This window comes from Seriola dumerili, unplaced genomic scaffold, assembly GCF_002260705.1.
Source record: "Seriola dumerili isolate Sdu_G_001 unplaced genomic scaffold, Sdu_1.0 BDQW01000017.1, whole genome shotgun sequence".
Classification (NCBI taxonomy): domain Eukaryota; kingdom Metazoa; phylum Chordata; class Actinopteri; order Carangiformes; family Carangidae; genus Seriola; species Seriola dumerili.
In genome coordinates, this window is record NW_019174272.1 from 10,273,502 (window position 1) to 10,291,322 (window position 17,821).

The 17,821-nt window shown below is 39.6% G+C and overlaps 1 protein-coding gene across 1 annotated transcript; it reads left to right on the plus strand.

Annotated features, from left to right (window-relative positions):
• Positions 1-906: 906 nt before the first annotated feature.
• Positions 907-16,226, plus strand: ift81 (intraflagellar transport 81). The gene is made up of 18 exons (XM_022751796.1): positions 907-1,334; positions 1,468-1,571; positions 1,671-1,851; positions 1,968-2,057; positions 2,415-2,480; positions 2,778-2,888; positions 4,058-4,142; positions 4,703-4,866; positions 4,949-5,044; positions 6,584-6,730; positions 10,580-10,729; positions 11,657-11,785; positions 13,327-13,416; positions 14,253-14,339; positions 14,487-14,558; positions 14,783-14,868; positions 15,132-15,177; positions 15,431-16,226. Exons 1-18 carry the CDS (start codon positions 1,191-1,193, stop codon positions 15,611-15,613), a joined length of 2,031 nt encoding a protein of 676 aa, XP_022607517.1. The 5' UTR covers positions 907-1,190; the 3' UTR covers positions 15,614-16,226.
• The last annotated feature ends 1,595 nt before the right edge of the window (positions 16,227-17,821 follow it).

A 17,821-nucleotide genomic window follows, 5' to 3' on the forward strand; every position in this document is an offset into this window, starting at 1 on the left:
TTTGCAGTTAGAGTTCATTATGGCAGGAGGAAATTCACCAGAACATATATTCCCGAGGAAATGTTGCTGTGACAGCTATGAAACATATGGTCCAATAAAGAAGACAAAGTGACACCTTAAAGGCAGAAAACGTCCAGCAGCGAGGTCACCACGAGGGTTTTGTGCAGGATGGTGTTGTCTTGAAGCTGTTATACTTCAAGTGGATGAAGAAAAACGACGTCCCGACTTTCAAAACATCTACTTTTTGTTGCTAGCGGTCTTTTTTTTCCTTTTTTTTTAGCTCCTCTTCGTAACCAACTAATATTTTCGTCTTCCCCTATCTAGTTCTAGATACGTATCCGTATGACACAGAACACTTGTCTTTTCAGTTATGTTAACTCTAACTAAAATCCAACCAAAGTTCACTGTGGTGCAACACAAAGCCGTGGCTCGTGAAAATGTCGCCATCTGACGGTTCAAAAGTTAGGACCATGACGGGATGGTGCGTTCAGGGTTCATGTACAGATTGATACGTCTCCTGAAGAGATTTAAAGAGGAATATTTTACACTGTTTGTGCGCTGTTAGGTGAACCATTACGAGATTTAGGTACTGTCTACATGTATTAATGTTGCAGTTTATTGTAACTGCCGAAAAATAATGTAGGCTGTGTCAGATTAAATTACCAGATGTTCAAATGGAATCTGGGTTACCATAAAATACAATGCATATACAATTAAGTATATTTGTTTTAGTTGACGTTTATTCAAATTATGTTTTACCATAAAGCACATGTGGATAAGTTTTCAATATTTTTTGTATTCATCGTCTATCGTGTTACGAGTCAATTTGCGCATATTTAGCGCAAAATCTCTTTGAACATACTGTCTTAAACTACTTCCGGTTAGCTACCAATCCGCGACGCCTTTATGGTTTCCATGGGGCTGTTGACAACAACCGCTGCATTACTGTCTGCTAGCTAGCTAGCTGGTTGAAGATCGATAAGGCGACGTAACAAATATTTTGAAGATGTATCTTTAGCATTTGTAAGTGGTTGGTTGACAAGGCCACCATTAGCTAAAGTGAGCTGGTCATTAGAGGGATTCTTCACGGGCTGGTTAGCTAAATTAGTCGACGACAGTTAGCTTTAACTGACTGTTAGCTGGTTAATCCAGCAAAGAAAAGGACGACAACGAGATTCAGCATTTCCAAGATGAGCGAACAGTTGAAATTCATCGTTGAGCAAATCAACAAAGATCCATTCAAGAAAAACTTTAACCTCATCACGTTTGACTCTCTCGAACCGATGCAGCTGCTGCAGATTTTAAATGATGTTCTCGCTGAAATAGACCCAAAGGTGAACAACTAGTGTTAGCTTCAACAACTGGAACTACAGATGTGTCAGTGCTTTTGTGTTATGCCTGTTTATATGTGGTATTCATGAATAATCGGTGATAGGTAACGTCACTTGCTGCTATCCCTGTTTTTAGCAAGCTATGGATATACGTGAAGAAATGCCTGAACAAACTGTAAAGAGGATGTGTGTTCTGCTGGGGATGCTGAAATACAGGCCTCCTGGAAACCTCTCTGATGTGTAAGTGACTTTACACCTATCACCTATCTCGTTGAGTGCAGCACTTGTTGTTTGTACAATATTTTCATTACAGGCTCTGCCTCTTTTCACCTCTTGCAGTAGCACCTTCAGACAGGGTCTGGTGACTGGCAGCAAACCTGTGGTGCACCCTATCCTCCACTGGCTACTGCAGAGGGTCCATGAACTGAAGAAGAGGGCTTACCTGGCTCGTTTTCTGGTCAAACTGGAGGTCCCTGCCGAGTTTCTGCAGGATGATGTCATCAATGACACCTATCACCAGGTTTGATAAAATATATTACAGATACAGATACTATGTAATTTCCTAGTGCTCTTTTTTGGAATTGCTAATTACCTAAAACGTAAAAGAGGCTATACATTAGTGTTGTGTGTTCACAGTATGAAGAGCTGGTGGAAGGATTTAAGACATATCACAAGGAGTGTGAACAGCTGAGGACCTCCGGCTTCTCCACAGCAGAAATCAGAAGGGTAAACAAAACAGTCAATAACCTTTTACAATCTTTGTTGGTTTGATGCAAAGCTTTCTCAGTATAAAACTGGCATTTATTGACACTGGAGGTGGAACAATTAGTCAATTTTCACAAAATGAATAACAACTATTTTGATAATCATTTAAGTCAGTTTTTAAACAAAGATACCAAATTTCACTGTTTCCAGGTTCTCACATTAGGATATATTTGCTGATTTTCTTTCTCTTCTAGTGTGTTAAACTAAATCTTGGGGTTTTGGACTACTGGTCAGAGAAACAAGTAACCTAAATATGATAAATTTCCTCTCCCAATTGATACAGTTCTCTGAAATTATTCATCTTATCTTTGATAACAGGACATTAGTGCAATGGAGGAGGAGAAAGACCAACTAATCAAACGTGTGGAGAGGCTGAAGAAGAGGGTAAGGCAGATTGTTCTGGGAGGCCCCTTCACTCTTGCAATACTTGGAGGGCTTTAGGATTCACTGAGGAATGAAAACATGACCTCAGACATATATTATCAGCTCCTCTAATAGACTTGACAAGTTGCAATGCTGTCTTAACAAGGCTGTGAAGTAATGGGGTGTTTATTTAATGGGTCTTATTTATAGGCCCTGCCAAAAGGTGAAACCTGACTCTGTCAGAGGTGTCTCAGTTATTTCTGCTGACCATGTGATAACTTGCATATTGGACATGACACTAACCTGTCAATCCACTAGGTGGAGTCAGTGTCCAACCATCAACGGATGCTGGAACAGGCCAGACAGCTGCGAGTGGAGAAGGAGAGAGAGGAGTCCCTTACTCATCAGAAGCAGGAACAGAAAAACCAAGTAAATGCTTGTGGTTAATTGTGGTTTATCATCACATTTGCACCCGTTGGTATATGTTACAGTGACATCATAGACCAGCCGAATAATATGCTGTCAGCTGTTGAGGACTGAAAAGACAAATTAACATGTTGTATATCAGGTGTTGTAGCTTTTTTCCATTTACCATTAAGCTTTTGCAGCACCTCACACTATAAGATCTTTGGTCCTTGTTTCGTGTTTGATATTGGGGTTGAAACAACTTGTCAATGACATGATTAGTTGATTGACAAAGAATTATTCGGCAACTGATTTTTCAAGCATGAATAGTGAAAAAATGTCAAATAGCCTCTAGTTTCAGTTTCAGCCTCTCAAATGAGAGGATCATATCATTTGAAACTGAAAAGTGAATTTGGAACTGTTGGTCAGACAAAACAAGACATTTGAGGACGTCACCTTGGTCTGAGAAGTTGCAATAAGCATTTTTTCACTATTTTATGACATTTAATAAACTAATGATTGGTTAATTGATTAAATAATCCTGAGATGAAATTGATAATGAGCCCTATTTGAAATACTCATCGACAATAGAGATATTTCAAATAATTACAGAATTAATTTGTGGCCTCCTGTGAAACTATAATATAATATTCAATTTTCAATATTATAATTATCATAGCTTTTGTTGATTATAAATGTAAACATTTTCAAAGTCAAATTTTCAAGGGATGATAAAGTTGGTTGAAAAGAACTGTTTGTGAGAGAACAGACAGCTTTAAAAATATCATACTTTTACTGAGACATGTTGAATAAATCTGAAAAAGTAAATTAATTTATAATGTGCTGTCAGAAAATGAATCAGCAACAATTTTGATGATCTCAATTCCTTGCCATTCAAGCAAAAAGAAATCACTGCTTTCAACTTCTCAAATTTGATGGTTCTCTTAGTCACCTATGAAAGAAATGTGAATACCTGTGAGGCAACACAAGCAATTTCATGATGTCACCTTGGACTCTGGTTAAATAAGATGGGCATTGTTCATTATTTTGTGACATTTTGTAGACCAAAAGATTGACGTATTAATCCAGAAAATGGTCAATAATGAAAACAGTTGTTGGCTGCAGCCCTAATCTTTAGTGTTGTTCATTTTCCCACGTTAACCTGTGTTAGTAAATCACTTTTGTCTCTGCAGCTGTTCCAGGCAGAGCAGAGACTACAGCGATCACAGCAGCAGTTGAAGGATTTGCAACAGGCAGCAGCAGATGCCAATCCAGAGAGTGAGTGTCCGTGTCCTGCTGTTGCTTCTGCAGGACACAGCTGGATGGGAAGTTCAAGGACACAGCAGAGCATTAGGGGGTCGCTCAGCTAATAGGCTTTCATCTGTTGAAACCCTCTAATTACACTGATCTTTGAAGTGCTATAATACAGCTTATCTGATGTTGAAATTGTCTCCTTTTGTTCTCATCTGGTATTGGGCTCTTCTGCCAGAGGAGAGATTTACACATTTGCAGCTTCTAAAATGATCTGTGCAATGCAGACTGAAGTGAAGCTGCACAATTAGTCACTTATCGCTGTTACTGTATGTGTGTGTCCAAATAAGTACTTTAAATACAGCCATCGTGCAATATAAGTACTTGCCGTTAAACAATGAAATTATTAAAAGGCTATTTCAATATCAGTTCATTTTACAAAAAATATTAGTGGTGCGTTCTTCCGTTTTCTCTGTGGCTTTGTATATGTAAGCGGTGTTCAGCTTGACTCAATCAGGGCCATTGAAGCCTGACAGGCTTTCAAAAACATTAAGCTCAAAATTAATTAAAAGCTCCATCTCTTTCAGGCCTAATGAAGAGGCTGGAAGAGGAGATCAAGATCAACTCCTACATGGTCTCAGAGAAACTCCCCAAAGAGCTGGAGGGTATGAGGCGTACAGTGCAGTACCTTCAGAAGGTGGCGTCAGAGCCTGCCATGGGCCAGGCCGATCTCCAGGAGCTGGAGGACAAGGTCAGGAACAGTGTGGTGTTACATCTGTATACCTTTCTGATGTGTTTGTTTCTGAGTGACCTTTTAATTTACACTTCAACAGATTAAAGAAGCTGATTCTCAGATAAACCAGCTGATTGAGAGGAAGATGATGAGAAACGACCCCATGGACGACAAACTGACCCTTTACAGGCAACAGGTGCTAACTTTATTGAAATTCTGTGACGTCTTTCATCTTTTAGTCAAATTTAGTCTTGTGACAAGTTTGCTCTGTGGGTGCTGGCTGTGATGCTGTGTGATGTTAAAGGTGCCCTGTGGAGTTTTCACAAACACAAGTTGTTTCCTGTCAGTGTTACTCACCAGAGAAACGCAGTGTGTGTCTCCTTGAGGTCGAGGAACATAAAAACAAAAGAAGGATCCACTCATACAAAAACGGCTTCATAGTGCTGACCGCTAGAGGTCAAAGACTCCACAGGGAGCCTGAGGTGCCGTGCAAAGGTTTATTTATGTTAGAGAAAATCAGTGCATTGATGTGCATTGGATTATTTATTTGTTTGCTAACAAGGGGTAGCAGTGCATAGGTCATCTTTCTTTCCCATCCTCTCATGAAGGAGTGCTGCTCATGTGCTTGAGTGGAAAGCTTAAAAATTTGATGAAGTTTTAGGATATCATTTTTAGGCACTATTCTATAAATATAATGTGTGTAGTGTTTAGTTCAGCTGTCTACAGAATTAAATATCCCCTTCAGACATGTTTTAATACATAAAAATGACATAGAATAAAAAGTTTTTTCCACCAAAAAGTTTAACCATCTAATCTAGTTAGGTTTTAGAAAGTCACATCTACTCCTCCCTCTTTGAAAAATCAATAATTTGCTGTATGAATATGCAAATATTTTTTCATTTCAAAAGTGTAAATGCTCGACACAAGATGTTTCCAACTTCACTGAAAAGTTTGTTCTCAGTGTGTGTGACCTGGAGGCTTCAAGTTTCCACATCACTCCTGTATAAGTTACATCTTGGATCGTGACTGGCTTCCAAACTAGATGTGATCATAAAACATGTGTCACAAAACATGCTCATATGTGCATGTGTTAATCTATTGTGTTCAAGGGCTTTGTCTCACACAAAGTTCTTTCAATATGGACGTCAACTTACTTAAAGCAAACTGAATGTGCTGAAGTTTAGAGCCCAAAGAACATAAAAAATATAAATGTCCAAATAGTTAGGTTCTGTACTGTGTATCATTCTGCACAATGAAGCTCAAACAACCAAGTGATGTAACAATTTTTGTGTGATTGTGAAGATTTTGTTTAGAACGACTCTGTAGACACGTTCTTATAGACCAATAACTCAAGAACAATATATAGTAGTAACGTCATACTGATGCCACAGGAGTAGATGAGCGGATAACATTTTGGAGCAACTTTCAGCCTAAATTTGCATATTATTGAGGGAAGACTAATTTCCTTGAATTTTCTGTAATTCCTTTGAGCTAACAAATTCAAATTGATACTAGGTATGTGCCTTGCTGCTTTAAGTTGCATATTAATGCGGAAAAAAGGGTTTTTCTTAACTTCTATTAGCAGTCTTGATGATAACATATATATATATATATATATATATATGAAAGTAACATTCCAATGGCTCAACAACATTCAGTCTCCCATGGGTTAAAAGTCACTTGGCAGAAACTCCTTTGTCATGTTTGTATATCTAATGTAACATTACTCCTGCAGGCCTCCATCATCATTCGAAGGAAGGAGTCAAAGGCAGAGGAGCTTCAGGAAGCGAGGGAGGAGCTCGCGGCGGCAGACAGGGAGCTGAGACAGAGGAGCAGCCAGGCACAAGCCTCAGATGGGGCAGAGGTCATCCGGGGTGATGAGGTACACTTGGAAGTGCTTCTTACAGTCACAAAATAATACATCCACTGAATGTCAGCTACCTCTGAATTTCTCCAGAGCCATGTCGATGTAATTAGTATTTGTTACATACATGATGTTCAGCTTTATGTATGATAAGAATTTTAATGCCGGTTGCCAAGAGAAGAAACATTTTCTGTATGGTTATCTTCTTTGTGTGCAAGGTAACAGTCACCATCACCTACAGAAACTGCAGCTTTATCTGAGTGCACACAAGTAGATCTGCAAACCGCAGAAAACACAAGAGGCTATTTCTGTTCTTATCCAAACACACACGGGCTCACTGTCTAATGTTACTTATCCCTTTTCCTTACTCTCCCTCACATTCCCATACTGAGCCATAAATAGAACACAACAGAGAATATCCAGAACAAGGAACTGTGCTGGACAAAGTGCCTGAAAGTTGGCTTTTTCCTTAATCTTTAGTATAATCAGTCCCCTAATTCAAGTCAGCTGGACACATTAAACAGACTTGGGGCATAAAACCTTTGTCTTTATTTATATCCCATGACGAGGATGTACTCCCCCTTTCAGACACATGGCATGGTCTACTCTGAGCTGTCACGTTGATCAACCGGACTGAGCCACTGACGAGGAGGAAAAAAAGTAACAATATTGTTGCACATAAGTCAGAAGCCCTCGGGCAGTCACTTCTTCTTTTGCCTGTGCATACATTAAGCTTACAGCTCAAGCGTCTACTCCAAACAGTTCTGTATTAGCAAAGGGCCGCTGATAGATGGAGGTTGTGCTTTGACCACTGTGTGTGCACTGCGTGGATGAGAATTTTTATCACCTAGTGTTTGACGCACATTGATATCCGTGAGGTACGAGCTATAGTCGCAGCATGTATGAAATGACACCAGCTTTCTTCTTCCTCTGCTGTTTTCTGTCTGGCTGCTGTGTGTTGCCCCAATCCTGACCCTGACCTCTGACCCGCATATATAGGGGGAAAGAAAAGAATTGTCTATAGAGTTTAGAAAAAAAAACACTATCACAAATATTTAAGATACTAGTATCATTTTAGCATTGGTTAAACTAGTGCCACATTATTTTTGTTAGATACAGAGTTAGAAAAGATTGTTACCAGGCTGGACAACCAACTGGGCCAAGTTGGCAACTGGGACCCCAGATCTGAGAGGCCCCAAAAGTCCCTGGTTCACTCTGTGTAAACTTATTTTGGTAATTCTATTAACTGCAAATTTATTCTAGAGTTTGCACCTCTCAAGGGGCCTTGTGAGAAAATGTAGTTTTAAGACATTAATTTAGTTTATATTTTTAGTCATATAGTGAATGAACTGTACTTATAAGGAACTTGTAGGATTGGGACACAATCTACATGAGGATGGTAGGTGGGGGGTGGGGAGGGTCAATAGGGACCTAGAAGAATATTTTGGCAGACTTTGTTAGCTTTAGACAGAGCCATGCTAGCTGTTTCCCCCTGTTTCCAGTCTTTATGCTAAGCTAACCTAACGGGCTGCTGTCTCTAGTGTTATATGAAGAATTGAAAGTGATATTGATCCATCTCAGCTGACTCTTCACATGAAAGTAATTTTAGTTTCTCAAAATGCCGAACTATTCCTTTTAAACAAGAAAGACCAATGCTCATCTGGCCTCTATTCTGTATTTTATGTTTTTGTACCAACGGCTTTTGTTAGCGATGTAATGGGACAGTTTTTAGCACAAACATGAAAGGGGATGGTGTTCCTGCAGCAGAGACAAAACTAAAATTTTCACTGACTCTGGCAAACGATAGAGGGAGTGAAATATCAGTGGAAAAGTTATTTCCAACATGTTTATTCCTTTCAGGAAGGGAAGAGAAAGCAATCATCTGAGTAGGGAGAGGTAGCAAAATCTTCTTCATCACAGGAAGAAATATTATGAGGTGGTGTGTAAAATGTGTTTGTAATACCACTGGTATAAGACAGAAGAGTGTGCTGATGTCTGTATTTGAACCATTGTCTATGTTCTACATTAATTATACTGTAATTATATAATTATTATGCATTAATTATACTGACTAATACCTTTAAGTCTGACTGAAATGATGAGAGGGAGCTGTTTGTCAAGACAAAGAGGGCCCTCGAGACTAAACATGAATGAAGTTAATGGAGACTGTTTTGTCAAACACAGCTTATCAGACTCCTTCGTAGTTTTGGGCCATCAGCCATGGTGGAGATGATCACTTTATCAGAGGTATTTTCCATTCTGCTGGTTATGTGTCATCACATGCCACCTACCAACTGCAGGGTCTGTCTGAGAGGGATGACTCCATCTGCTCGTCATTGATTGGCCAGTAACATAAAACCACTTTGTCGTCCAGCCTCATCACACTGGTTAAATTTAGCTTCACTTCAGTCAAGACAGTATCAGAAATCTGAGTCACATACACGATTTTTTTACTTGTCAAAATGTAGAGATCTGTATTGTAACTGGCTAGATTTTATTTTATTTATTTGGAGTATCTGCTGCACCATTTATATTTCCATGCAAGTGTGCGTTGGGGTGTCTAAGTCAAGTGTGTTACGACTGAGCTGCTGTTCAGTTTGACAGCAGTTGTTTTGGGGACACAATGTCGGGAACACTATGCAGTATTATGCTGCTGCACTAATTCCTCTCTCAGCCATGTCTGCCCTTGATGTCCCAAAATACACAAAGAATATATGTACACACACACACACACTCACACACACACCCACACGCACATCAAGCTTCATAGATCCCCAAAGGACATGAAGCACATTGTGATTTCTGGGGCTGTTCTCCCGTGTCCATGTTCATTTATAGCTGCTCTTCATTGTGGAGGAGTTTCACTGTGTCCCAACAGACAGAAAGGGCGGGGAGTGACTGAACATCCACTTAAAGCAGTTATTCTGCCAGATGAAGCTGTTTGCTGTACATAGCTGGCTGTGAACCTGAAAGGATCGAGTGACTGTTTCAGATCATGGCATGGCCCGCAGGGCCCTCTGCTGCAGTCACTGCTGTTTTCTAATCCCTTCCCTCCCCTGGCTCAACCCTTTGTCTTCGCCTGTGGCCTTTCATAGTATCTCAGCTGTGCTGGACACCATGTCGACAAATATAAACTGTATTTATGCCTCTTTCATTGAATTTCCCAAAGAAGAATTTACATTTACTTGCAGCAGGCCCAAAAGCATTGATTTCTTTGAACCCCTAGTGATGTAAAAATATTTGCTCATTTTTGTTTAAAGCTGCTGTAATCGATATTTATATATTTAAAATGTATCAAATTGTGTATGTGAAAGAAATCACTCTATGAAGGATTTTAGCCTCTTTCAGCTTCTTGTTTTGGCTTTACAGCCTGCAAATTTATTATTTTTGGTTCAGTCTCACTGCTCTCATTAGCATTGTCTCTCCAGCAGCAGCAGCAGCAGGCAGCTGTTTTCACAGAAAAAAGTTCTAAAAACCCACTGTGCACTATCTGTCCAGCATCAAGTATCTGCCAGACAAAGTTAGCAACTAGCTGGTGAACATTTAGCAGCTCAGATATTTCCTCAGGAGTTAGTGGAGACTAAACCTGAGCCAAAGGGAATACTCACATTTGTCAACTAACCACAAATAAATGCTTATGTTGCTCCATAACTGCTGAATGTGTAAACAAGCAACTGTTTGCTAACAGTTCACCATATGATCACAGGAGTGTCAGTGACCTCTTAAGTGTCGATTTGGTGTCACAAAGAAACTGCCGGATTTCATTTGAAAGAAATGTTAATATTCTTTTCTCTTAACACTAATATCTAGTACAGTGTTCGTTTGATTTAAAGGTAATGTTGAATTCTGTGTCTTTGTTCTTCAAAGCTGAAACGTTTGGTGGTGAAATTGCGGAGCAAGGGAACTGTGTACAAGAAGAAACGTCAGGAAATTGCTGAGCTGAAAGCAGAATATGGAGTCCTGCAACGAACAGAAGAGATTCTCAAGGAGAGACATGAGACCGTTCAACAGAAACTGGTAACTGGTAAAACAAAGAAGACGTTATTTACACCAAAGCAAAGGAAGGATTGGGATCTAATTGTTGCCTTTACATTACATCTTTTGAAATCCTTTAGGGTGCTACAGTACAAGTCATGAGAAGAAGTACATTGAATACATACATACAACTATAAGGAAAGCAGTCAGTCAGTTTTCTTCTTGTATTTTTCTTTTACTGACAATTGACATGTGAATGCCACATTGACCTGCCATCATTTGTTGGCCAGTGAGTGGCTCAGGAAGTTGCACAAGAACATTTGAGTGGTTGTATTAAAGGACACTTTAGTAATCATCATTTTTAATGCTCCATGTTGCACCAGGACCACAGAAATCCCCCTATCTGCTTTTAATACCCTCTGTGCCCTGTAGCATTCATACTGTACCCCCTCCGTCCCTCTCAGACACTCAGACTGCCATTCCAAAAGTGCTGTTTTCACTTGATCTCCCCATTCACGCAGTTTGTGTTAACAGTGAAGTGGTAGAAGCTTCCTGGAAATGGCTTCACACCTCTGTGCGGTCCCAGCACCTGACTTGTTGATAGGCTGTCTGACGCAAGCAGAGCTGCTATTTCTGATAGCTGCATCTGCTGCTTCTCCTCTGTCTGCATCCCACACAATGATTTGTCAAAGCAATGAAAGTTTTCCTGCTGGTCACATGTCTAGCTGCCGATGTGTCCGCCCCTCTCTGTCTGGCTGATTAAAAGCTTTGTGTTTGAATCAGCTTCATGAGCTAACTTTAGCTGCATGTGGAGTAAAATTGTATGTTAAAATCATTTTCAAAAAAAGAATGCACTCAAATTGTCAAGTCATTGATAGACAGGTAGTCATATTTTTTGACCATTTGATTTCATTGCTGAAACTGTTCATGTACAGATGAGTTACCATGTGTCACTGTTGTGTTTTAAAGCAAACTGTAGAAGCTGAGAAGGGAATCTCTGGCTACAGTGACACTCAGGAGGAACTGGAGAGAGTGTCTGCCATCAAGAGCGAGCTAGACGAGAAGAAGGGCCGCACACTGGATGACATGTCTGAAATGGTGACTATACTACTAGTACTACTTTATGATGACATCAGATCAAATTTAGTTTTTTACAAATATGTATTAAACAAATACAAATGATGTTTTTTACTACATAGTAAAGATGTACTGTGCCATTGTCCCTATCTAGCCTAGAATTTACTAAAGCCTCTACACAGTGGTGGCCCACCCACACAACACAGGTGTTTTCACTTAGTTTGGCTAATTAGAGCTAATTAGAGTCTCCGTAATAACCGTATGAGCCTGTACAGACTGTGTTTGAGCGGCATCCTCTTCATTCTGTAAGGGCAGGACATCTTATGTTGTTATTATTATTGGCCTCTTTTTTTTTTACAGAGGACATTTTGACATGTCACAGTAGGAAAACAGCAGTTATAAATAATAAAATCAATGAAGTCTGAGGGCCCTGGTATATGCTGGCTCACTGTCATGACTTAATGGGACACTAAAATGGAACTGAGCCATCATTAATATTATTAGTAACACCTGTGCTTTTCCTACTTTGACGATGTCTCTTGTGAAAAGAGCCTATTAGTACCTATTGGTACCTATTGGTCCCAACATAACTCCACCCAACTTCAGTTTTAGCAGAGGTCTAATAATCTGGAGTGAATACACCTGTGCTGATGTGCAGAGCCTTTAACTAGATTTGAAAGTTCAATTTTCAAGTTTTCAGATATCTCCACCTGTACATTGCCAAGGGAAATACATTATCCCAGCATAATTCATCTAAATAAATATCTATTTTATTTTTTATACTATCTATTTAACTAACTAAATACATTTGTAAATATCTCTACAAATGCAAGTACTTATATACATACTTTGTTATTTATGGTTGAGTTGTTATTTTCTACTTTATTCTATTGTTATATTTACCTCGTTTTTTCCTATGCTGCTGTAACAAGTGAATTTCCCCGGTGTGGGATCAATAAAGGTTTATCTTATCTTATCTTATCTCACAGCTTCGGTTTTATTTATCACCCTGTCATCCTTCTGTGGTCAATGCCCAGAGGGAAGCAGTCACAGCTCATTAGGCCATGCTCCAAGCTGTAGTGAGTTTGTTGATCAGTCTGGCAGCGAGTACATTTGGCAACCTGCAGACCACACCACTCCTAATGAATGAGTCAAGCATCCCTGGCTCCAATCTGAATGTAGGAAATAGTGGAACTGCACTGCAAACCCATAAAGCAGAAATTTGTAATGTTATGATGAATACTTAACAAACTGTTACTGAAAACTGTCAAATAATCTCTGTTGTGGTTTATGGTGACGCACCAAAGTGGCATCTTTACCCTGGATATAGACACTTTAGTCCTTTTATTTTATCAGAGATTTGTCAGGTTGCACCTGCCTGGGTGACAATGCTGCCAAACTTCATCATCTCAGTAAATCATTAGTCAGAGTCGCATTACCTGCTGTTTTCTTTTCAGGGTTTAAATGTATATATATTAAATGAGTTAAAAAGTCCAGTATGAAATACTGTTTCCTCTCACATTACATTGTGATTATTGTAAGATTTATATTTGTTTTTACAGGTGAAGAAATTAAACTCTATGATAGTGGAGAAGAAGTCGGCTCTAGCTCCAATTATAAAAGAACTGAGGTCACTGAGACAGCGGTGTCAGGTGAGCATTGTCCACATTACAACACCTCTTCCTCACAAAATCCTCACACCACATCAATTAGTGTTTGTAAAGAAAATGGGCCACCTATTTAAATGACCACATTCAAATAAGAACTTCCAAAAGGCACATTTTGTCCCCTTTCACGCTAAAATCCCATCAAGAAGTTGATGCTGATTTCTCACCCTGGAGTCATTCTTATTCGTCATTCTAACTAATCTGTTCTGAATTGGATATAATTCATTCATACTCTAAAATCATATTTTGTCTACAATGTATAGGAAGCAAGCCATTGCAAGATACAGCTCTCACATCTCACAAACGACTCACATATTCCCCCTGCAGAGCCACAGCAGAATCATTTGAATTTTCACTTGAGAACAACATGACAAACTATAAATTTTAAATTCAAGCCAATAAGAATGAACTTGTATTGTGTTTGTGTGTTGTGTTGGTCTGGGTCCATTAAGAATAATTTACATAGTCCATAAATAAAATGCATGATGGGAAAGCCCCCCCACATCGCTGAGCTAAAGCAGAGGATTAAATTTTCCTACACGTGTTCCCAGAATCACTCTTCCATTTTACTGGGTAATGTCTGCTAATGAAGAGCTGCAACAGGAAGACATAAATAGACTTTGTAAGAGCCTGTGGTAAGTTAAACTGCTCTAATGCCAGCTGTGATCTTATGTTGATGTGAAACAGTGCTGTGAGAATGACAAGATTGTTTAAAATGTGTATTCTATGTATTTGTCTCAATTCTAATTCAGCATACAGTATGTGAAATCATTTGTCTCTTAGTTCCTGTGTACTGACTGTTTGGATTCTGATCTAAATAGGAGCTAAGCCAGGAATATGAGGAGAAGAAGGTGCAGTATGAAAGTTGTGCTGCTGGTCTGGAGAGCAACAGATCGAAATTGGAGCAGGTAATAATATCAATTATCCTGCATTAGAATACAGTCAACAATTTAAATATATTCATACATGTTTATCCAGTGTATTTGTGTATAATATTGTATGTCTTTGGCATAGTGGAATACTGCATGTCTATATTCTTCTCATGTTTTTTTCAGGAGGTGAAAGCTTTGAGAGAGGAGACAGCACAGGAGGAAAACCAGTACCATCACATTAACTCCATGTCAGAGGCACGTATTTTAATGATAGTTGTTTAAAGCAGAAAAAAACATCCAAGCTATTTGCCATGAATAGTGTATCTGTTTTACAAGCCAAACATGGTAAAATTAGAATTGATACTCGTTGCGGCCAATAGTTGCTGCAGGAGTGGATAAAATGTCATAGCATTTTGCAAGAGACCTGCCCCCAAACACCCACTGTGACAATAAACCCGATCCATCTCTGTCCTCCACAGATCATTGAGATGCAAATACAGCGGGCGGCTGACGAGATGAAGGCCTATGTGTCCTCTGATCCACAAGAGAGGAAGAAGGCCATTAGGTGAGCATGCTGAGTCGGGTCAACCAGCTGCTCGAAAGATGAGACGCCCTTTTTACTTCATCAAGCTCTTATTACAACACAGTCAGTTAAACTGCTGCCACTTTATTCCTTTTTATCACACAACAGAGAGAGTAATTAGAAAGTCATCACCACACCTTGTGATATCAAGATATGCTGATACACCACACCTCTCACTGGGTGAGATCAACCTGTGAGATTGTGATGGCTTGCATTTGAATGATATTCTTCTTCTTCTTTTATAGAGAGGTGTACATGAAGAACATTTCAGAACAGGAGCTACTTGGCAAGGTGAGAAACGTGTCCAAGAACTGATGTAGCAGTTGCCATGGGTCAATACTTGGAAGTATCCCTTTATTCTGTCAAGTACATGAGGATAAACAGGGTAGACAAGGAAACTTACTGGAAGCTTTCAGAACTGCATTAATGTAAAGGAGTATATATTTGTTTTGCTAACATGTTTGGCCAGTCAGGCTCTAAACAGTGACCAGACTCTTCTCTTTCTTTTGACCTACTAATCACTTTGTTCCTTTGTGGACTCCAGAAGTTACGTGAGAAGCAGAAGATGGTGAGGGAGAGCCACAGCGCCAACATGGAGCAGATGAAGATGTGGCGGGACCTGGAGCAGCTGATGGAGTGCAAGAGGCAGTGCTTCATACGAGCTCAGAGCCAGGCATCTATTGGTCAGGTCATCCAGGAGGGAGGAGAGGATAGGCTGGTGCTGTGAGGTCATGTGCAGGCAGAGTCAGCTACAGGTCACCTACAGTACATACACTAACGGAGCTTAATGTTCTATAGCCTCCTGTAACATATCTTAAACGTATGACAGTACAGGGTTGTTAAATGTAAACTGTAACTGCACACTATAGTACCTTCAAATAACAGGTACAAGGTTTGTTTCCTTGTGTTGGTAGGGTTCAGTTTTCCCTCCATCTTGTCTGTTACACACTGCCATCGAGTTTCACTTGATAGTTTATCTTGTGGAACCAGTAACTTGGTGGTGATGACACAGTTTAAGATGCTTTGAGAATCCACAACTTAAAAAAACATGTATCAGGAGGTGTTGCAGGACAAGGGTTTTCACTCTGTCCCGCTGGAGAGTCCTAATTCACACATCTTTAAGAATACACTTTCAATCAAAGCCTCCAAAGATAATAGCATACAAAGTGGTGCACTTGGGATGTGGCCATGGTCAACTATTTTTGGCAACGACAACCACGACCTTGGACAGATTGTCTTGCCAATTTTGGAATTCACTGGGACCGACATTGCTTTGGACAGCGCAGATGTAATAGTCAGTTTATTCAATCTGTTTCTACTATATATAATAACATAGTTTATTTTTCTCTAATAGATCCTATTTCAAAATAAACTTTTTTTGTCTGAAAGACATTGTGGTTGTCTTTCTATATATATTAAATGTATTTTATATTCATTTTGACTCATGTTTCATTATAATAATCTTAAATGATAACAGACAGCTGCCCATCCATAAATTCCATGGTGTGATAATTTCAGTTTAAACAGAATAAGACATACACTGAATACCCGCTGTGAGACTAAAATTTGACATTAATTAATAGCATTATGTTTTTCTTTAACTGGACTGGTATGAAATGTTAAATATTATTTAATATAAATCAATACTAAACTACATGAGGGATGGAGTAAATTTTAGTTGCTATACTGAGGTATTATTACCCTTTTTTTTTTTTTTTTTTAGCAAATAACATAGCACACACCTCTGCACACAGACTATGATTTGTGTGTCCCACATTGTTCCCAACAAATGTCTTCTTGGATGCTTCAAGATCCCACCATCACTCCCACAGAAAATTATTATACTGTTGACAAGCCAATGTTAGTGGCTCTTGTGCCAAACAGATCAAGTGTGTATTGTAAAAGGCAGCTTGGTGTCCAACTAGGCACTGCTATGTTATTAATGCTGCAGCACTTTGTGCTTCTTGGGGCCTTATTAAAACGCTTTAACAGATGATGCATGCCAGCCCTGTAAAACAGCTGACAACGCTACCCCCTAAAGAACACAATGTGTGGTGGAGGGGTTAACCTTGTGCCCTCACACATCTATAGCAATTTGGCTGTCTTTACAGCTGTAAAGCAGATGTAGATAATTAATCAGGGATAGCCTGGCTTTATTAATTGTTTCTGGAGAAAAAACTTGAGGCAGTGGTTTTTCTTTGCTCAAGCTGGTGTAACATGCCTGAGACGTTGATCTGTGGTTCATCTTTTTTTTTCATGAACTCATTCCTGCCAAAGAAAAACAAGGGGCCCTAGTCAAGTGTAAATGAGGTAGTAATACAATAAGACATGGGACCTCTCTAATGGGATGCCTGTAGTCTGAGGGAATTGTGTAAAGTAATCTGTGAATCTATGCAAACAGGTTATACTCATACTACACTGTGAGCAACACATTTACATTGGTTCCCTGAACGGGCCATCTCTGAGTCTACGTAATAATAAAAAAGAAAGCTGTTTTTTGTTTTGTTTTTTTTACTGTCAGCGTCCATACTACGTCATATGTTGCCTTTTAATAAAGCCTATCACGGGGTGGGATCACAAATAGTGATGTCACTCATAAATGTACAGCACAAAACGGCAGTGTCACCAGCCAGATACGGCGAGCAATAGGAAACACTAAAATTAATGTAAACTGACCCAAGTGTGTTAACTTAGATACAACAGAATCCACATGGTTTGGATGGGATAAACGAGTGAGTGTTCCAGCGTTTCATTTCCTGGTTACTTCCTGTGTTTTTTCGTCTCCCTGGTTTGAACGTAGCTGACACCGCTCGTCCAATGGCGTTAGTCCACATGCAGCGCAGGGAAGAGGGGCAGCAGTGAGGCGCTTTAATAAAACCAGACTGTCAGGACCGTGTGGAGCCACAGAGAGCTGCGCCACGGTGAGGCAGGGCAC

What these genes read in the sequence shown, in the direction of transcription:
- ift81 (XM_022751796.1), top strand. Translation starts at nt 1,191, where the DNA reads ATGAGCGAACAGTTGAAATTCATCGTTGAGCAAATCAACAAAGATCCA. An exon ending in AGCAGATGCCAATCCAGAGA is followed by an intron (nt 4,143 to 4,702) that starts GTGAGTGTCCGT and finishes CATCTCTTTCAG; the next exon opens with GCCTAATGAAGAGGCTGGAA. An exon ending in TGACCCTTTACAGGCAACAG is followed by an intron (nt 5,045 to 6,583) that starts GTGCTAACTTTA and finishes TTACTCCTGCAG; the next exon opens with GCCTCCATCATCATTCGAAG.